Here is a 22,831-nt window from a genome sequence, read left to right as displayed (position 1 = left end):
GTGGCCATTTGGCCCATGGCCCATCGAGTCTGCACTGGCTTTCTAAAAAAGAGCATTCCACCTAGTCCCATTCCCCTGCATTATCTGTCTTATCAACTTGTTTTTTCATTACCTGTTGGGAAAACCTGAAGTGTTCTCACGCGACTGAACATGCTTTTGACAGACTCTCTCAGAACTTGGACACAGTCTTAGAGACTGATTTCTTCTTTATGATCCACAAATTTCTCTTAAAAAAGTTAAGTGTTCCTCTTGCTTCATACCCCAATACTTACTCAGGGAGACTGAAAACCTGTTAATTCATTAGGTGCATTCCCACTTACAAACAATATGAGATTCCTCTACCCCAGCCTTTTGGCTATCCAAGGCAATAGACATTGATCATTGTCTTTTAAGTTTCGATGGCACCTTCCCAATGTCCCTTGCAACTGTAGGTGATATACAGATGATTGAAGTTATTTTATTCATACATTGCACAATTTCCTAGAATACCCGTGACATAAAATTTGACGATTGGTCAGATTAAACTTCTCAGGACAATTCATACCTAGGGAAAAACTGAATTAGCCCTTCAGTTACCATCTTTGCAGCAATCTTTCTTAAGGGAATGGGCCCTGGGAACCTCAAACAAATCCATGCTAGTTCAAAGATATACTCCGATTTGGTTTTAGGTGAGGGTCCCACACAATCCACTTGAACCCTACTAAACTGTTCATCAAAAGCGGGTATAGGAATCAACTGAGCTGGTTTAATTGACAGCTGGAGTTTTGCAGAGTTCAACCACATCCCTGTGCAATCTCAGCCAGTAAAAATGTTTTGTTATTTTAGCCCGAGTCTTCCTTATTCCTAAATAACCTATCGAAATCTCACATGAAATCCTCAAAATTTCCCTGTGATAATCAGGAGGGACAATTTGATGGACAATGGGCCATTCCTCATCCACTGGTCTTTGAGGTCTCCATTTCCTTTTAATGTATCATCTTTTAGTTAATAACATTCAGGAACCTTTATGGACTCTTCTTCAGAATACACTGTCTGGGATAATCCCCACAAATCAGGATCTACCTGCTGGGCTTCAATTAAAGAAGATTGGCTAAATAAGTCAATAAGTTAATAATAAATAAGCTGAGTTCTTTTCAAGGTCTTTATCCTCATCCAACTTCTTGAAACAAGTCCTGCTAATTGAACACCAGAACCATTCTCCTTTGCAGTTGATGTTCCTCCATCCTATCTTGCCTTACAAGCCTGAGACCACATTACTATGCAATATGGGGAACAATCCAGGATGTTGCTCCTGCAAAATTTTAGTTCCTCACACTTCAGCCGGCTCACTTGAACCTCTTGGAGATGTTAATACCATGTCACATGCCAAATCATTTACCAATGAGAAAGTGACCCCTTCAATAGACAAAAGAGGAACAACAACTACAGTAACGCCTCGAGGAACAACAACTACAGTAACGTCTCTGTGTACTGAGTCACTTCTGTAATTTAATTTTATATAAGGGAATAGGGTGCCTATCTCCTATGAACACCCCTTATTATTAACGTTTCTTTCACCAGATTATCTGCAAGACAAATTGTATCATCAGCTATCATCAATGGCTGAACAGATCTGAAATCTCAAAATATTAATCTGTTTACTTATTTCATTAGCGGAATAAGGGAATGCTTCTCCCTTAGAAACAAAACCTTTATAAACTTCAGTAACCTGACTCACTTCATCAGTGCACATAGAAGAATCCCCTTGACTATCCTAAGCAATCACATCCACCACCGTAGTATGTTCTAAGGGAACACTGTGCAACTGTACTATTGCTATGGTTTTATTACTCATTTCTTTTACTGATACAGTCTTATGACTCCTTGGACATTCCTAATACTGCAACTTGTTTTCCTTTAAGCTTCAACAATTCACTTTTACATGCCCTAGCTAACCACAATGAAAACATACATATTTCTTACACCACTTTTATCTTCGATATTATCATCTTTATGAAAGATAGCCTCAGCCTTCCTCTAAAGTCATAACCTTTTCCAAATTTCTGATTCCTCCAGTTTCCTTGAAGGTTTATAAATGGAGATTTACTACCACCTAGCTGCCTGTGTGTCATATTGTACCTATCAGCTGAAATAGTAGCTTCCCTTATTATACAAACCTCATGGCATTCTAAATGTGTTCTAACAGCTAATGGCTGGCTGTTTTAAATTCATTGATCAAAACCACCAGTCAAACAACATTTATTTCTCCCCAGCAAGTTCCACAAATACTTCAACTATCTTTTCTTCAAAATCCGAAATTTTAATTAAGATGCTTTGGGAACTAGCTCATACGTGTTAAGTATTACATTTTTAACGGTCTCATAATCGGAGGATTGTTCTCCTGAAAGACTGGAATAAACATCTATGGCTTTTGCAATTAAGACAGTTTGTAAAATAAGAGTCCCTATGTTCTGTGGCCATCCTAACTTGGTAGCAATTTACTCAGATGAGACAAAATATCTCTCGACTCGTCCTCAGTGAATTTAGGCACCAGGTGAATGTCATCTGAACTAGTTAGTTTCTCTTTCGCCCTGTAATTTAAGCTTTACTTTAGCCAGTTCACGCTTCCTGACTTCCATCTCTCTCTTTGAAACCCTGTCCCTTTCCGTATTTTTCCTTAAAATCATGAGGGGTCTGGACAGGGTAGATAGGGAAAAACTCCCATTGGTGTAAGGATCGAGAACAAGAGGGAACAAGTAAAAAAAGGAAGACAATAGCTAAAGTAAATGTTGCTGCAAGATGAAACTGGGGAGTTAATAATGGGCAACAAGAATTAGGTAGAGGCTTTGAACATGTATTTTGTATCTGTCTTTAAGATAGAAAACACAAAAATCAAGGGGCAAAAGGGGGAGAGGAACTTAAAACAAGAACTATCATTAAAGAAAACATACTAAGAAAGCTAATGGAACTCCAAGACCCTTGGACTACATGACTTGCATCCTAGGTTATTAAAAGAAGTTGTTATAGAGATAGTGGATGCATTGGTTGTAATCTTCCAAAATTCCCTAGATCCTGGAAAGGTTCTAGCGGATTGGAAAACTGTCAATGTAACATCCCTAATCAAGAAAGCAGGGAGACAGAAATCAGTAAAGTTGAAGAACTTCTTTAAATTGTCCCACTGCACTTAATTGTCAGCCAGAACAGATAGAAAAAGCACTTGTTTAACCCCTCATTCAAATTGCAGCATTTGACAATGCAGCACTCCCTTCGAACTGCACTGGAGTTTGTTTATTTATTCATTCTTGATATGTGAGCAATGTTGGCAAGGCTGCATTTATTGGCCATCACTAGTTGCCTTCAGGTACTGGTGATGCATCTTCTTTCCTAGTTGCATTCCTTGCAATGACGCTGCTCTGACAAATGTTAACTAGGGAATTCTAAGACTCCGATCTACTGACAATGAAGGAACAACAATAGCATTTACATCACATCAGTGCTAGTTTATACTATGAACTAAAATTCCTGTCCAGCCACAAGTTGCTGACCCAAGACATGATTGCTACCATGTCAAATATAAAACAAAGCATATAGGTTTACAGTTAATTCACTGGGCAGATTACATACTACACTGTATCATGTGGACATTGTTTCAACAAAGTAAGCTTTTCATTAAATTCTGCTTTAACTTGATTTTTTTTTAAAAACTGTTGTGTACTTTGTCGTTAATACGTTTAGTCATTTACTGTATTTGAAAGCATGTTTACACTTGTTCTTAAACAATAGTTTTTGTCGTTTCTGGTTTATAATTACATGCATTTCAGAATCAGGGCTATTTCAGAGTTGCAATCATTCTATTTCCAAGGTTTCCAGATATCTAAAATCTAAAATGAAATAAAATATTCCCTGTAGCCTATATTATGAAATTTCAAAACATTAACTTGGTTTCAGGAGTAGTACCACCTGGTAATGACTTTTCAGCAATCACTGAACATTTTTCACCTGCCACATTCTGTAATGTTACATTAAATACTACTAAACCATTTGGAAGTTGCTTCAAATCATACATACATGGTAACTTACTTTCCACATATACTAATATGATAAAGTACGGTACAAGGAAGGGAACTAGCTTCTGTATAAAGAAACATAGTGCTAAATTTATATGATTTTGTGAAATAACTTCAGTAGATAGAACCCTAAGTACATTCATTTATTTTCGTTTGGCACTAGAGAACTTGAGTATTGCTGAAAAAGGAGACATACTATCAAAGCTTTTTGTCTTGCACTCATCAGAACACCTTGTAAGAAATTACCAATAGTAAAGGGGAACAACAATTTATACTTCTACAATTCTATACTCTATATACATGAGAAGAGAGTGCTGACTGGTTGGTAAGTAGACTCTAGTGGAGGCATGGCCATGGAGAATGAAGCATGGAACAGTTAATGCCCAGCTTTGTTCAAGTTCAAATTGGGCAGGCTGACACTGATTGGTCAAGGCAACGCACTCTTCCCAAAGCCTTTGTTTAGCTGAAAAAGGGGCAATGTGTGGACGTGTTTCTTCTGTCTGCAAAGGATAGGGCGCTGTGTGTGAATACACATTGCTTCTAGCATGATTAAGTGAGCCACACTGACAGCCCAGCTGACAATCTTAAACTAATTTTCAGTGAAATTCATAGTTTAGCAAGTGTTTATTTAGGAATGCTTAGCAAGTGTTATCCAATTGTGGAATCACATCTAATGTTGGATGCTATGTTTTGAGTTTCGCAAGCACAGACTGGTTGGGTACAGTCAGTGCTTTGCCTATTGCAAACAGCCGAAGGGATGTGCTGTTTGATATGACCTGCCATCTTTAGGATGTATGGCCTGTATAACTGGTTTCACACTGGCACTGGAATTCATATGCCACATTACTCATCTGTGCCATAGGCAGAGCATCTTTCTGGCTTAATGGCAACATTCTGTTAGGGGAGAATGCCACTTGTGTTGCTATGGCATAGTAACAGCATTCAATGGCTAGCTTCACCTGTTGCTCAAATTTTTGAGACAGCTTACCCTCCCAGGGTAACCGGAGGTAGACTGGGCACTTTGCAGGACCAAAAGTAGCGGCCTTAGGCTGATTCATGAAAACGGTCTTAGAAATGGAATTTAGGACTTCAAAAGGCATAGACAAGTTGGTGAAACGGGTGGGCAGGTGGCACATGAAGTGCAATGTGCAGAAATGTGAAACAATTCATTTTGGTAGGAAGAACACGGAGAGACAAATGTAACATAAAGGTACAATTCTAAAGGGATTGTAGAAGCAAAGGAAACTGGGTGTATATGTGCATAAACCACTGGAGGTGGCCGGACAGGTTGAGAGCGCAGTTAATAATGCATCCAGCATCCTGGGCTTTATCATAGAAGCACAGAGTACAAAGCAAGGAAATTACTTTAAACCTATATAAAACACTGGTTCAGCCTCAACTAGAGTATTGTGTCAAGTTCTGGGCACAATACTTTAGGATGGATGTGAATGCCTTCGAGGGTGCAAAAAAGATTCATGAAAATGGTTCCAAGGATAAGGAACTTCAGTTATGTAGAAAGATTGGAGAAGTCAGGACTGTTCTCCTTGGAGGAGACAGTTTACAGGAGATTTAATAGAAGTATTCAAAATCATGAAGGGTCTGGACAGAGTAGATAGGGAGAAACTATTCCCACTGGTGGAAGGATGGAGAACCAGAGGGCACAGATTTTAGCTAATTGTCAAAAGAAGCAATGATGATATTAGGAAAAACATTTTTTTAATGCAGCAAGTGGTTAGAATCTGGACAGCACTGCCTGAGAGTGCGGAGGAGGTAGGTTCAATCAAGACATTCAAGAAGAAATTGATTATCTGAAAAGGAAGGATGCACAGGGCTATGGGGAGAAGGCAGGAGAGTGGCACTAGGTGAATTGCTCCTTCAGAGAGCCAGCACAAACATGCTGGGCTGAATGGCCTTCATCTGTGCTGTACCATTGTATGATTCTATTAGTATTTGAAGGAATATTATGAGAATTACTCATAAATCAAGACAACCTTAGTGCAAGGCTCTTAAGTCCATGTACCTCAACTACAAAATGACTCAAACTAAAACCAAAGCAAAGTATTTTGGCCCCCTCACAATATGATTCAGCTTAATGGAGATTTTTGAGACCCTTCCTTTCAGTATTCCTTTATTGCAACTTTTTCTTGTAGCATGCAGCTTGATAATTGGTGCATCCAAATCATAGTCTGGGCAGAAAACGCTAACAATTAGTAAACCATGTGTAACATAAGTAACAGATTTCAAATGGCAACAAGGCAAGTGGCAATTTTCCCACATGTGGTGAGAATATTTTTCTGGCATTTAAGTCATTGCTGGTAACACCCATACAATTAGCAGCTATCATCATCAAATCTAACTAAATTTACGAGATAGATTTCTAAAAAGTAAAAATGCTTTAGTTGTATATCGCAGTAGTACACGCGTAGTTAAACTCCTATAAAAACAGCTTTAAAAATACTAAATAAGGTAAGATGAGGTGCACCAAAACAATACAAAAATACATGAACTCTGTGTACAAATAAATATTCCACTGAACCATTAGAAAATTGATAAAAGGGTTGAAGGGTCATGAGGACTCAAAAGGTCAACTCTTTTCTTCTCTGCCGATGCTGCCAGACCTGCTGAGTTTTTCCAGGTAATTCTGTTTTTGTATTAGAAAATTGACCTCATCAACAAAGATACAGCAGAGTCCAATCTAACTGTCAACAGGGAATTACAATGACTTGCATTTATATAGCACTTTTAATACATTAAAACTTCAAGGCACTTTGCTAAAATCTAGCCCAATGGCCAAAAATATTTTTCAGCGCTATTTGTCACAAGGCTATGCCCCTTTAATTTTGAAAATATGATTTTCAAACTTTCAACTGACTTGAAATTTTGCAATTTGAAATGAGACAGAACAAACTGCTTAAAAATGCAAGGCCATCTTTCAAGGTGAAGATGAAAAACAAGCAAGTCCAGAGACCCATCAAAACTCATCACTGTCTAAGGGAGAGACTTTAAAATGCAATGTGCTGGATATTGAAACAATGGCTGTCACAGACAGGCACACCCAAAACCTCCAGGATACACACAATGGGTGAAGCATAATAGGCCAGTCTGCAGCCACTACTGAGAGATTGCAAAAAAGACTTTAGCAGGAGAGCCAGACTGGAAGATCTCACTCTCTCCGTTGGAACAAGTGTATTACCCAGTTCAGAAGTCAACTTTCTACCAGTGAACCAAGATCTCGTAATAATTGTAACATCTACATCTGATTGCATCCACAAAATCAGCTAACCCATATCAGTCACAACTTTTAAAAATCTACACCTCCAAGACAATCAAAGGACACTTAGCTTACATTCTCTTAATTTTTTTTTCTTGGACTCTAATCTCCGTAATTTCTGATACCTGTGTGTGAGACATCGTGATTTTATTTTTTTTTTTGCCTCGGGCTTAATGGTTAATAAAATTTCTCTTTCTTTAACTCAAAGAAAACCTGTTTAATTGACTCCTTATTGCTCACTGCATAAATAGGTCAATACATTCTAATTTCAAAAAGGCATATCCTCGTGAAAAGGAAACTTAAATCTTTGTTGTGCCCAACCTAGGAGGATGAATAGAGGAGAGCCATTTCAACCCTCTCACCTGGTCATAACATATTCCAGTACAACTGAAATTTGCAAATACTACATCATGTAAAAAAGGACAATCCCCTACATTACTCCAAACGTAAAATAGCAAAGCAAATAAAATCTCTCAAGATTTCAGTGGATGTGCTAAAACATGCACTTTTACACCTGAACAGCAGGGAGACATTTAAATTAATTGAGCAGCAGTTCATTGTGATGAACTAACAAACATAGCACAAGGGAGACCAGACGAACCGTTATTGCAACTATTTTGGTGAAGAATGCAACGAGTCAAAATCTACTTCACAGATGACTGCAGGGAACGTTTGCTTGAAGGAATGAGGGAGAAACAAGTGGCACTTGACTGCACAGATGGGCATTCACAACCCCCTGCTTTAAATCACCTGATTACAGCATTCATAGGAACAAATTGCAGAAAAGGGTCAATGTCGTTTGTTCTACTCCAGAAAGGTAGTTAGTGAGGGCTAGTACTAGAGCCAATCTTTATTCAGCCTTACACTTATATGCAGAATTAAACATTAGAAGCTTACATCGCCTAACTCAACCACACTAGTTGCAATAAGTGTTTATTATATGTATATACGGAACAAAACAAAATGTGTAAACAAAGTTCAAACAGATCCATTGCAGCGGCAATACGAGCTTCGGTTCCTCTCATTATTTCTGCTGCATGACAATGTGTACACTCAACCTATGAAGTTGATCACCACTAGATGAAGAATGGTGCTGGCAAAGAGGAAGTCTGCAAATGCTCGCTCAGGTGAGATGCCAATGAAATCTCCTTTGTTCTGAGGGTTGATCTGTATCCGCAAGCAAACTGCCAGCACGAAGACCCCCACACAAGCGATGAATCCGGACAGGAAGGAGTTGAAGGGGAAAGTACCGACCAGCACGCAGTAAAGGAACTGAGCTACTCCGCTCAGCGCCATGTACAGCAGGTACGAGTCCAGCAGCTCGAGCCGGAGCGGAGTCCCCGCCGCGTACTCCTGAGAGAAGCGGCTGAGCACCGACAACACCGACCCACGCATCGATACAGGGAGGCCGAGCTGCAATAAGTGTTTATTTGTGCACAAGTGAAACTCCAGTTAATGCCCACCACCTGCACATAATGAATGTACAATTAACACTGTGTCCCCCATCACCAAGGTATAGAAAGTGCCAAAAGGTTTGAACTGAAAACATTTACAAACTTGACCCTATAGCAGTATAGTCTGAAATATATACTGTTTAAGGGGGGTGGGATAGGTGAAGCTGGATAGAAGGCCAGTGATAGGTGGAGGCAAAGGGGAGATTGCAAAAGATGTCATAAACAATAGGTCGAAGGGGTGTTGATGGAGGTGATACTGGCTAAAGGAGGTGCTAATGGTGACATTAAGAGTAGAAAGAAGAATGAGGAAGTGACAGATGGCCTAGTTGGTGGGGGGGGGGGGGTGGTTGAGAGAACAGCATGGGGGAAAAATATCAAAACAGGCTAAAAGATGGGGATAAAACAATGAATAAAAATGGAAATAAATTTGAAAAGAATAAAAATAGGTGGGAAAAATATACATAGAAAAATTAATAAACGTTTGAAAAAGGGGATCAAAAAGGGGTGAGGATGGAGGAGAGAGTTCATGGTCTGAAGTTGTTGACCTCAATGTTAAGTCCGGAATGCTGTAAAGTGCCTAATCGGAAGATGAGGTGTTGTTCCTCCAGTTTGCGTTGAGCTTCACTGGAACATTGCAGCAGGCCAAGGACGAACATGTGGGCATGAGAGCAGGGTGGCATATTGAAATGGCAAGGGACAGGAAAGTCTGTGTCATGCTTGCAGACAGATCGAAGGTGTTCTGCAAAGTGGTCACCCAGTCTGCATTTGGTCTCTTCAATGCAGAGGAGACCACACTGGGAGCAGCGAATGGAGTAGACCAAATCGAGGAAGTGTGTTTGGGCCCTTGGATGGTGAGGAGCGCGGAAGTAGAGGGGCAGGTGTTGCACCTTCTGCAATTGCTTGGGAAGGTGCCGTGGAAGGGTGTTGGGGGTGATGGAGGAGTGGACCAGGATGTCCTGGAGGTAACAGTTCCTACAGAATGCCGACAAGGGGTGTAAAGGAAAGATATGTTTGCAGGTGGCATTCATGCTGGAGTTGGCAGAAATGGCGGAGGATGACCCTTGAATGTGGAGGCTGGTGGGATGAAAAGTGAGGACAAGAGGGGCCCTATCATAGTTCTGGGAGGGAGAAGGTGGTATGAGGGCAGAGGTGCAGGAGATAGGTCGGACACGGTTGAGGGCCCTATCAACCACCGTGGGTGGGGAACCTCGGTTAAGGAAGAAGGAAAACATGTCAGAAGCACTGTTTTCAAAAGTGGCGGACTGGAAAACCACTAATGTGACGCCCCTGCTCAAGAAGGGAGGGAGACAAAAAGCAGGATATTATAGGCCAATCAGCCTAACATCTGTCATTGAGAAAATGCTAGAGTCCCTTATTAAGGGAGAAATAGCAGGACATTTAGAAAAGCTTAACACAATCAAACAGAGTCAACATGGTTTTGTGAAAGGGAAATCATGTTTGACAAATTTGCTAGAGCTCTTTGAGGATATAACAAGCAGAGTTGATAACGGGGAACCAGTAGATGTAGTGTATTTGGATTTCCAGAAGGCATTCAATAAGGTGCCATATAAAAGGTAAGATAAGAGCACAAGATAAGAGCTCATGGTAGTGGGGGCAATATATTTGCATGGGTTGGGGATTCGTTAACGGACAGAAGACAGAGTCAGGACTAATGGGTCTTTTTTTTTCAGGTTGGAAAGACATAACTAATGGAGTGCCACAAGGAGCAGTTCTAGGGCCTCAATTATTTACTATCTGTTTTAATGACTTGGAGGAGGGGGCAGAATGTAATGTACCCAAATTTGCTGACAATACAAAAATAGGTGGGTGGGCATGTTGTGATGAGGACATAAGGAATCTGCAAGGGAATATAAATAGGTTGAGTGAGTGGGCAAAAAACTTGGCAGATGGAGTTTAATGTAGGAAAATGTGAGGTCACGCACTTTGGTAGGAAGAATCAAAAGGCAGACTATTATTTAAATGGAGACACATTCCAAAAAAGTACAGCACAGAGGGAACTGGGTGTTCTTGTGCATGAAAAACAAAAGGTTAGCAAGCAGATGCAGCAAATAATTAAGGCGACAAATGGAATTATAGCCTGTATTGCTCGGGGGTTAGAGTTTAAAAATAGGGAGGTCTTGTTACAACTGTACGGGTGTTGGTGAGGTCACACCTGGAGTGCTGTATACAGTTTTGGTCCCCATATTTAAGAAAGGATATACTGGCATTGGAGGCAGTTCAAAAGAGATTCACTAGGCTGATTCCTGTGATGAAGGGGGTGACTTATCAAGAACGGCTAAACAGCTTAGGCCTTTATTCATTAGAGTTTAGAAGAATGAGAGGTAATCTTATTGAAACGTATAAGATCCTGAGGGGCCTTGACAGGGTAAATGTCGAGTAGATGTTTTCATTAGTGGGGGAATCTCGAACTAAGGGACATAGTTACAGAATAAGGGGACACTCATTTAAAATTGAGATGCAAAGGAATTTCTTCTCTCAGAGGGTGGTGAATATCTGGTATTCTCTACCCCATAGAATTGTGGAGGCTAGATCACTGAAAGTATTTAAAGAGGAGATAGATAGATTTTTAAAATATCAGAGTATTGAGGGCTATGAATAGCTGTCACAACAGAGGAGTTGAGGTCTGGAGCAGATCAGCCATGATCTTATTGAATGGTGGGGCAGGCTTGAGGGGCCGAATGGCCTACTCCTGCTCCTATTTCTTATGTTCTTATAAAGAATACAGATGTATTTCACAAATTTGTCACATTGTTCTAGGTGCTTTCATTGGACCAGATTTTGTAGTTAACAGTGAACAAATGACATCAGCTATTCGTTACTCACCCATAGACCTTTGTACTAACAGTAACACAGGTAGGTATATAACTTTAGTTTACTAGGATCACAGAAAGTTTCATTCAAAGGAAATTGTACCTAACTGTGATCACAGGCACCAGGGTGATATTTTGTTTCCTTTCATTTTTGGGGGTAATCGATTCCTTCCAGCTAATCTCTGAGCAATTCAGTATCATCTTAAATGAAATTTAGGGATCAGCCATGATTCAGTTAGTAATAATCTCACTTGAGTCAGAAGGTTGTGATTTCAAGCCCACTCCGGATCTGAACACAACAATCTAGGCTGACACCCCAGTGCAGTACTGAGGAAAGTGCAGTCTTTCAGATGAGATGTTAAACCAGGGCCCTCCCAGATGTACATAAAAGATCCCATAATCACTATTTCAGAGGAGCAGGGGAGCTATCCCCAGTTTTCTGACAAATATTTATCCCTCAATCAACTTCACAAAATAGATTATCTGATTATCACACTGCTGTTTATTAGAGTTTTCCATGTGCAAATAGCTGCTGCATTCCTTACATTACAACAGTGACTATAATTCAAAAAAGTATTTCATTGGTTGCAAAGCACTTTGGGCCGTCTGGTGGTCATGAAAGGTGCTACAGTATATGAATTTAAGTCCTTTTATTCAAGCACTTTTAATGTAGAAATAACATTCCTAGATGCTTGGGATCTCTCAGTGCTTCATCAAACACCAGGACAGTTACACAAGGTACAGAAGATCTACATACCAAGGCTGAGGAAATAGCATAAGATGAGTCACAGTGTGTGTCTGATGAGAAGCAAATGGAAGTGGCTACCCAAGGCCATGTGCCAACTGTTTAGAGGTCCAGCAGTTTTCTGGTCACTGTTGCACTGCCTAAGGATTCTAACCTCATATAACCTGCATATAAATGTTGCTGCTGGCCAAGCCAGGCAACCTATGAGTCACTTATGTCCATGTAAAATACACTGCAAGATCTGGAAAATATTAAGGAACAGGCCAGATGTATGCTGCCATGAATGAGCAGCTGTCTGTATTGTAGTCTGCCAAGAAGCATGTGGCAATCCCTGTGGCACTAGTGACAGAGGCTATAGATGCCATGGGAGCATGTCCAACAAATGATCACACTGCTGCTATGGAGCCCTTCAGCTTCAGTCTTAAAGAGACACCCTTGGCTTGTTTAACACACAAGGGAATTACAGAGTCAACTTTGATGCACAGATTCCCAAACCTAATAGGTGCATAAAATTATTTTTTTTAGCCAGGGAATACCTGCATCTAGGTGGCCAACTCTCAACACCACAACTGACTCATCAAGTGTCTGGAAACAACTAACAGCAGATGTGCCAGAACATTATCAGAACTAATCAGCCACAAACAAAGTTTGACAGGCTTAGATGCAGCATCACTGTAATGCATAGCATAAGGAAAAGTAAAGCCATCAGAATTCTACAGGCTGTCGATGAAAGCATGCAAACCTCTTGCTTCTTCTAGGAATCACATAGGAGTAATAGTTCAGGTGTCACATCTCAAAAAAAAACAAGCAGAAAGGGAAAGCACTCCAACAAGAAATGGCTGAAGGCACTGGATACTGTGAAGGTTATGGGGCTTGACAATATTCCAGCAATAGTACTGAAGACTTGTGCTCCAGAATTTGACATCTCCATAATTTGCTGCACCCCTAACCAAGCTGCTCCAGTACAGCTACAACATTGGCATCTCCCCGGCTATGTGGAAAATTGCCCAGGTATGTCCTGTACACAAAAAAGACAAATCCAACCCGGCCAATTAATGCCCCATCAGTCTACTCTCGCTCATCAGTAAAGTGATGGAAGGGCTTATTAACTGTGCTATCAAGCGGCATTTGCTTAGCAATAACATGCTCAGTAACACTCAGTTTGGGTTCTGTCTGGGTCACTCAGCTTCTGAACTCATTACAGCCTTGGTTCAAACATGAGGTGAGGTGAGATTAACTGCCTTTGACATCAAGGCAGCATTTGACCAAGTGTGGTATCAAGGAGCCCTAGCAAAACTGGACTCAATGGGAATCAGGGGGAATATGCTCAACTGGTTGGAGTCAAACCTAGCACAAAGGAAGATGGTTGTGATTGTTGGAGGTCAATCATCTCAGATCCAGGACATTACTGCAGGAGTTCCTCTGGGTAGTGTCTGAGGCCCAGCCATCTTCAGCTGCTTCATCAGTGATCTTCCTTCCATCATAAAAAAATTCTGAGGGACAGAATTAATCCCCATTTGGAGAGGCAAGGATTAATCAAGGTTAGACAGCATGGCTTTGTCAGGGGGAGATCATGTGTAACAAATTTGATTGAATTTTTCAAGGAAGTGACTAGGTCTGTAGATGAGGGTAGTGCAGCTGATGTAGTCTACATGGACTTCAGTAAGGCTTTTAACAAAGTCTCGCATGGGAGACTGGTGAAGAAGCTAAGAGCCCGTGGGATCCAGGGAAATTTGGCAAATTGGATTCAAAATTGGCTTAGTGGCAGGAGACAGAGGGTGATGGTCGAAGGCTGTTTTTGTGACTGGAAGCCGATGGTACAGTGGCATGGCACAGGGTTCGGTGTTGGGTCCCTTGCTGTTTGTAGTGTACATTAATGGTCTAGACTTGAATGTAGAAGGTATGAACAGTAAGTTCGCAGATGATACGAAAATTGGTGGTGTGGTAAATAGCGAGGAAGAAAACTTTAGACAACAGGATGATTATAGACAGGCTGGTCAGATGGGCAAAACAGTGGTAAATGGAGTTTAATCCTGAAAACTGTGAGGTGATGCATTTTGGGAGGGCTAACAAGGCAAGGGAGTGCATGATGAATGGTAGGACCACAAGAAGTACAGAGAATCAGAGGGACCTTGGTGTACATGTCCATAGATCCTTGAAAGCAGCAAGACAGGTAGATAAGGTGGTTAAGGAGGCATATGGGATACTTGCCTTTATTAGTTGAGGCACTGAATACAAGAGCAGGGAAGATATGATGGAGCTGTATAAAATGTTAGTTAGGCCACATCTGGAGTACTGTGTATAGTTCTGGTCGCCACATTACAGGAAGGATATGATTGCACTAGAAAGGGTGCAGAGGAGATTCACCAGGATGTTGCCTGGGCTGGAACGTTGCAGCTATGGAGAGTTGTTGAAATAGACTGGAGCTGTTTTCCTTGGAGCAAAGAAGATTGAGGGAGGATCTGATTGAGGTGTACAAGATAATTAGGGGCATAGATAGGGTGGATGGGAGGAAACTTTTCCCTTTGGTGGAGGGGTCAATAACCAGGGGGCATAGATTTAAGATAAAAGGCTAGAGGTTTAGAGGAAAAAAAACTTTCATCCAGAGGGTGTGGAGTATATGGAACTCACTGCCTGAAAAGGCAATAGAGGCGGCAATCCTCACAACATTTAGGTAGTATTTAGATGAACATTTGAAACACCATAGCATTTAAGGCTACGGGCCAAGTGCTGGAAAATGGAATTAGAGTAGACAGGGGAATGATGACTGGCGTGGACACGATGGGCTGAAGGGCGTCTTTCCATGCTGTAAATTTTTATGACACTATAAGGTCACACAACACAATGGAGGGTATCCTCAATGTGAAGGCAGGACTTCATTTCCACAACGACTGCGCGGTATTGATACTACCATGGATAAATGCATCTGTGGCAGGTGGGTTGGTGAGGGTGAGGTCAAGTATGTTTTTCCCTCTTGTTGGTTCCCTCACCACCTGCCGCAGACCCAGCCTAGCAGCTATGTCATTTAGGACTGGGCCAGCTCGGTCAGTAGTGGTGCTACCAAGCCACTCTTGGTGATGGACATTGAAGTCCCCCGCCCTGAGTACATTCTGTGCCCTTGCCACCCTCAATGCTTCCTCCGAGTGGTGTTCAACATGAAGGAGCATTGATTCATCAGTACGTGGTAACCAGCAAGAGGTTTCCTTGCCCATGTTTGACCTGATGCCATGAGCCTTCATGGGGTCCAGAGACAATGTTGAGGGCTCCCAGGGCAACTACTTCCCGACTGTATACTACTGTGCCGCTTCCTCTGCTGGGCTTGTCCTGCTGGTGGGACAGGACATACCCAGAGATGGCAATGGTGATGTATGGGACATTATCTGTAAAGTATGATTCCATGGGGATGACCATGTCAGGCTGTTGCTTGACTAAGTCTGTGAAACAGCTCTCCTAGATGTTAGTAAGGATGTGGGTAAGTAAGTGTGGGTGTACCTACACCACATGGACTGCAGCAGTTCAAGAAGGCAGCTCACCACCACCTTCTCAAGGGTATTTAGGGGTGGGCAACAAATGCTGGCCTAGCCAGCGACACCCACATCCCATAAATGAATAAAAACGAACATTCTTAAAATTGACAAAATAGATTAAATAAAAGACGGCACTGTCACAGAATTGATTTCCCAATCACAGAGAAAATGATCATGAGATCTCCACTCCTATGCTGCAAGAGCTGGGGAGGTGATGGCATAGTGATATTGTCACTGGGCTAGTAATCCAGAGACCCAGGGTAATGCTCTGGGGACTCGGGTTCGAATCCCGCCACAGCAGTTGATGGAGTTTGAATCCAATAAATACCTGGAATTAAGGGTCTAATGATGACCATGAAACCATTATCAATTGTTGTGAAAACCCATCTGGTTCACTAACGTCCTTTAGGGAAGGAAATCTGGCCTACATGTGACTCCAGACACACAGCAATTTAGCTGACTCTTAAAATGCCCTCTGAAACTTTGCCCATCCCTAAATACCCTTGAGGAGGTGGTGGTGAGCTGCCTTCTTGGTGGTGTAAGTACATTCACACTTACTTACCCACATCCCTACTAACATCTAGGGGCTAGTGCCACTCAGTTTTATCAAATCACTATGAAGTCTCTAAAAAGGAGGGAAACCAGAGGAACCACTCGGCATCAACCAAGGCACCGGAAACAACAATGGCAAACTCGCCCCGTGGACCCTGCAAAGTCCTCCTTATAACATCTGGGGGCTAGTACCAAAATCAGAAGAGCTGTCTCACAGACTAGTCAAGCAACAGCCTGTCACAGTCGTCCTCACGGAATCATATCTTACGGATAATGTCCCAGACACCACCATCACCGTCCCATGGTATGTCCTGTCCCACCTGCAGGACAGACCCACCAGATGTGGCAGCACAGTGGTATACAGTCAGGAGGGAGTTGACCTGGGAGTCCGCAACATTGACTCTGGATCCCATGAAGTCTCAAGGCATCAGCCCAAACATAGGCAAGGAAACCTCCTGTTGATTACCACGTACCGCTGATGAATAAGTGCTCCTCCATGTTGACCACCACATGGAGAAAGCACTGAGGGTGGCAAGGGACTTGATCATAGAGTTATACAGCATGGAAACAGGCCCTTCAGCCCATCATGTCCGTGTCGGCCATCAAGCACCTATCTATTCTAATCCCATTTTCCAGCACTTGACCCGTAGCCCTGTAATGCTATGGCGTTTCAAGTGCTCATCTAAATACTTCTTAAATGTTGTGAGGTTCCTGCCTCTACCACCCCCTTAGGCAGCATGTTCCAGATTCCAACCATCCTCTAGGTGACAAGATTTTTCCTCAAATCCCCTCTAAACCTCTTGCCCCTTGCCTTAAATCAATGCCCCCTGGTTTTTGACACCTTCTCTAAGGGGAAATGTTTTTTCCTATCTATCCTATCCATGCCCCTCATAATTTTGTATACCTCTATCAGGTCCCCCCCTAAGCCTTCCCTGCTCTAAGGAAACCAACCCTAGCCCATCCAATCTCTCTTCAAAGCTGAAACATTCCAGTCTAGGCAACATCCTGGTGAATCTCCTCTACATCGTCTCCAGTGCAATTATATCCTTTCTATAGTGTGGCAACCAGAATTGCACATAGTAGTCCAGCTTTGACCTAACTAGCGTTTTATACAGCTCCAACATAACCTCCCTGCTCTTATATTTTATGCTTTGACTAATTAAGGCAAATATCCCATATGCCTTCTTAACCACCTTATCTACCTGTGCTGCTGCCTTTAGTGATCTATGGACATGTACACCAAGGTCCCTCTGATCCTTTGTACTTCCTAGGGTCAGGCAATTCAACGTGTATTCCCTTGCTGTGTTAATTCTCCCAAAATACATCACCTCACACTTCAATGTCCATCACCAAGAGTGACTCGATAGCACCACCACAGATCAAGCTTGCCAAGTCCTAAAGGAACATAGTCGCTAGACTGGCTCTGCAGCAGGTGGTGAGGGAACCAACAAGAGGGAAAAACATACTTGACCTCATTCTCACCAACCTGCCTGCCGCAGATGCATCTGTCCATGACAGTATTGGTAGGAGTGGCCACCGCATAATCCTTGTGGAGATAAAGTCCCACCTTCACATTGAGGATACCCTCCACTGTGTTGTGTAGCACTACCACCATGCTACACGGGATAGATTTCGAACAGATCTAGCAACTCAAGACTGGGCATCCATGAGGCGCTGTGGGCCATCAGCAGCAGCAGCAATGTACTCGAACACAACCAGTAATCTCATGGCCCGACATATCCCCCACTCTACTATTACCATCAAGCCAGGAGATCAACCCTGGTTCAATGAAGAGTGCAGGAGGGCATGCCAGGAGCAGCATCAGGCATACCTAAAAAAGGTGTCAACCTGGTGAAGCTACAACACAGGACTACTTGTGTGCCAAACAGGATAAGCAGCAAGTGATAAACAGAACTACGCAATTCCACAACAATGGATCAGATCTAAGCTCTGCAGTCCTGCTACATTCAGTCGTGAATGGTGGTGAACAATTAAACAACTCATTGGAGGAGGAGGCTCCACAAATATCTCCATCCTCAATGATGGGGGAGCCAAGCACAACAGTGACAAGACAACAAAAGATAAGATTGAAACATTTTCTACAGTCTTCAGCCAGAAGTGCCAAGTGGATGATCCATCTCTGCCTCCTCCAGAGGTCCCCCAGCATGACAGATGCCAGTCTTCAGTCAATTTGATTCACTCCGTGTGATATCAAGAAACTGCTGAAGGCACTGGATGCTGCAAAGGCTATGAGCCCTGACAGTGTACTTGCAATAGTACAGAAGTCTTGTGCACCCCTTGCCAAGCTGTTCCAGTACACCCTTCCTAACAGCACTGTGGGTGTATCTACAACACATGGACAGCAGCAGTTCAAGAAGGCAGCTCACCACCACCTTGTCAAGGGCAACTAAGGATGGGCCATAAATGCTGGCCCAGCCAGTGAAACACACATCCCGTAAATAATTTAAAAAAGCTACAACACTGGCATCTACCTGGCTATGTGGAAAATTTCCCAGGTGTACCCTGTACACAAAAAGCAGGACAAATCCAACCCAGCCAATTACTGCCCCATCAGTCTACTCTCGCTCATCAGTAAATTGAAGGAGTCTTCAACGGTGCTATCAAGCATCACTTGCTTAACAATAACCTGCTCATGACATCTAGTTTGGGTTCCGCCAGGGCCACGCAGCTCCTGACCTCACTACAGCCTTGGTTCAAACATGGACAAAAGATCTGAACTCCTGAGGTGAGGTGAGGTGAGAGTGACTGCCCTTCACATCAAGGCTGCATTTGACAGAGTGTGGCATCAAGGAGCCCAAGCAAAACTGGACTCAATAGGAATCAAGGGGAAACCTCTCCACTGGTTGGAGTCATACCTAGCACAAAGGAAGATGGTTGCGGTTGTTGGAGGCCAGTCATCTCAGTTCCAGGATATCACTGCAGGATTTCCTCAGGGTAGTGTCTTAGGCCCAACCATCTTCAGCTGCTTCATCAATGACTTTCCTTCCATCATAAGGTCAGAAGTGAGGATGTTCGCTGATGATTGTGCAATGTTCAGCACCATTTGCGACTCCTCAGATACTGAAGCAGTGCATGTCCAAATGCAGCAAGAGCTGGAGAGCATCCAGGCTTGGGCTGACAAGTGGCAAATAACGTTCGCGCCACACAAGTGCCAGCAATGACCATCTCCGAGAGAATCTAACCATCACCCCTTGACATTCAATGGCATTACCACTGAATCCCCCACTATCAACATCCTGTGGGTTACCATTGACCAGAAACTGAACTGGACTAGCCATATAAATACTGTGGCTACAGCAGGCAGGTTAGAGGCTAGGAATCCTGTGACATGTAACTCACCTCCTGTTTCTCCAAAGCCTGTCCCATCTACAAGGCACAGGTCAGGAATGTGATGGAATACTCCCCACTTGCCTGGATCAGTGTAGCTCCAACAACACAAGAAGCTTGACATAATCCAGGACAAAGTTGATTGGCGCCAAATCCACAATCATAATTGTTTTGTCAAAAAGTCATATGATATTTTAGATCATGTTATCACTAGCCACATGTGGGTATTCGAGAATGCAGATGCCATTAATTGCATTTTTTTGTAAATGAAATGGAGGAATAGGTACCTTTGCTGGGCATGGTTATTTCAGCTCAATTGCAAAGTGTATGCACATGTACTTTAACATTTGCTTTTCTTCTGACCAACTAAAAAATCAAAAATGTGCATGTTTTTGGATTGTTATGTACATTTCCTTGCTTGTTGCTCATTGGTTATCTGCTAAAATTATTTGCAACAGGACTGAAAATACTAGAGAAATAGGTATGGAGATGGCAGTTGTAACTGTAGTCAACTCAACTAATCAGAATGACCTTTCAGACCAGCAGAAGCAAGCAAATATTTTAAAATAAGCAAAGCAGATAGTTTCAACAAAAGGCTGTACACAATTGGTGTCAGCCCAGCCAAACCATGGCCACCACCAGGTGTTCATCCTAAAAATCATCAGGTGGCGGCGAAAGAGAAAGAAAATAAAGAGCTAGCATTTATACTATACTTCAACACTTTTCAGAACCTCAAGATGTCCCAATTTACTTTACAGCCAATGAAGTGCTCTTTGAAGCATAGCCACTTTTGAAATGTAGCCAATTTGCACTCAACAATGTCCCAAAACATCAAAGAAATAATGTTTTTTAGTCATTTTGGTTGAGGAGTGAATATTGACCAAGACACTGAGGAAAACACCAATACTCTTCAAATAGTGCCACAGGATCTTTTATGTAATCTGAGGGAACAGATGGGGCATTAGTTTAATGGCTCATCTAAAACCTGGCATCTCTGATAATCCAGCACTCCTTGAGAAGATTATTAAAGTGTCAGACTAGATTGTGTGATCAAGCCTGAAGTGAAATTTGAATCTGCAATCTTCTGACCCAGGCTACTCAGTCACCAAAAAAACCTTAGGGCGAAAGGATACACAAAAAAAAGGAAAGAAATCACTGGACTAACTAAACTTAATTTGTATGTAATATGGTGCTATAACAAGTCTACATCACTCAGCAGTGTCTACGACTTTTGAAAATTTATCTTAAAACTTGGAGCACAACAGTATCAGCACGTAAACCTGACTCAATTCTGCAACATATACCCAGGCAGAATGCATGAGTGTGCCAACAACCAAGAAGCCAATTACTTATCAAAGTGTATACATTTCAATTAAGCCTCCCCTGAAATGCCAACTCAATAGGAGAGCTAGCTGCACACACATTTGCTACACAGTAGCACTGGAATATTGTGTACACTCCTCTCAACTACCTAATATGCCAGCAAATTTCATATGCCAGCAATAAGAAGCTTAATTACTGTACATACATCCACAGTACTGTTTTATACAGAACAAACTCTCTGTATAACAACTTGGAAGCATGCAAAAATAGTTAGAAAGTACAGGCTAACTGCACTCAAAATTAGTGCTCAGTAACTCAATGCGCAGAAACTTGACTTCGCTCCAGCAGCAATTTTCAGGTTTCTCTTAGAATTGAAGTAGCTTTGGTATAACAGTGGGCAGAGCTCGGTACTGACAGTGCTACTTATGGATCTCTGGATGTACCATGTATTTGAAAATGTCCAGAAGATTACATTTTTTTTATTCATTCCTGGGATGTTGGCATCACTGGCTAAGCCAGCATTTATTGCTCATCCCTAATAACCCTTGAGAAGGTGGTGGTAAGCTGCCTCCTTGAACCATTGTAGTCTATGTGGTGTAGGTACACCCACAGTGCTGTTAATGAGAGAGATTTCACTTCTGGGTGAAACAACCTTGGCTAAAATGATTTTAACTCATTGTTCTTGATGACACCACTTGCTTAGAGATTTATAACTGGTTGCTAATTACTGACACAGGACAGAGTGTGGGTTTGTTAGCACTGATAACTCTCATCTTGATGTACGCAAATAGTTGACACGTGATGGTCAACTTTACTTCTTCACTTTTCCTTCTTTGGTAAAAATTTAGAACACCTTTATCATTTTTGTACAAAAGTAAGTTGGAAATACAACCTCACAGGAGTATATACTGGTCATAAAAATAACTGTTGTGAAAAGTAGTAACACTGATGAAATAAGGTGTACTCTTCTAAAATTAGGATTAAGGTCTATTTTGAGGTAGGTTGTTAAATCAGACATAGAAGTAGTTGATGTTATTGTCAGGAAGGTGTTCCAACTCCCACCATTGGCACAAATCACCTTGATAAGGTCAGCAATTTACCACAAAACATACATTCAAAAAACATACTTACATACTTCAAATCATTCATTAGACACTTTTTGAAAAACAAAATGTTTTAACTATGTCACTTCTAATTGGCAATGCTAAACAGAATTTAAATAGTTCCACATAGGATACAGCTCTTATGTAAGAAGGCACTGCACTCATGGAGTCATTGGAAGCAAAGATCAATTACTGTCCCATTGTGGGAGAAACAATCAATCAGTCATCCATCACTCCAGATATTTTCATGTCCTGGAATGCATGACATGCTCAGGTATTGGGCAGCATTCTCAGAGACTTTGGAGCAAGTCATCTGTCCGCTCGTTGGATAGAATGGAAAAAGTGAAAAGTTATATCTTTTTTAGATATTAGCCCAAAAGTGGTAATTCTATTATAATAGCTTGAAATAATAGTGATACTTTAACAGCTAATTTAAAAAAGACATTAACCACTTCAAAATAAACAGACCAACATGTGTACTTAAATGGAAATGTAGTTCAACATAAAATCATATAAAACATTCACATGTTAATATATCACGCTATAATTTCCAGGCTAGTCAATGAAACAAACTCAGGACAGAAAAACAGAAAATGCTGAAAAAAACTCAGCAGGTCTGGCAGTATCTGTG

General features: G+C 41.8%; 2 protein-coding genes across 2 annotated transcripts in view; both read right to left on the bottom strand.

Annotated features, from left to right (window-relative positions):
• LOC121272136 (fibrillin-1-like) overlaps positions 1-22,831 on the bottom strand; it is a 639,088-nt gene that overhangs the window by 580,196 nt on the left and 36,061 nt on the right. The gene's annotated exons all lie outside the window — the stretch shown is intronic.
• On the bottom strand, positions 8,254-8,712 carry LOC121272137 (dolichyl-diphosphooligosaccharide--protein glycosyltransferase subunit DAD1-like). The gene has a single exon (XM_041178629.1). It carries the CDS (start codon positions 8,710-8,712, stop codon positions 8,371-8,373), a length of 342 nt encoding a protein of 113 aa, XP_041034563.1. The 3' UTR covers positions 8,254-8,370.

This window comes from Carcharodon carcharias, chromosome 32 (assembly GCF_017639515.1).
Source record: "Carcharodon carcharias isolate sCarCar2 chromosome 32, sCarCar2.pri, whole genome shotgun sequence".
Classification (NCBI taxonomy): domain Eukaryota; kingdom Metazoa; phylum Chordata; class Chondrichthyes; order Lamniformes; family Lamnidae; genus Carcharodon; species Carcharodon carcharias.
The sequence above is the reverse complement of the archived record's forward strand: the minus strand, read 5'-3'. Positions and strand labels throughout refer to the sequence as shown.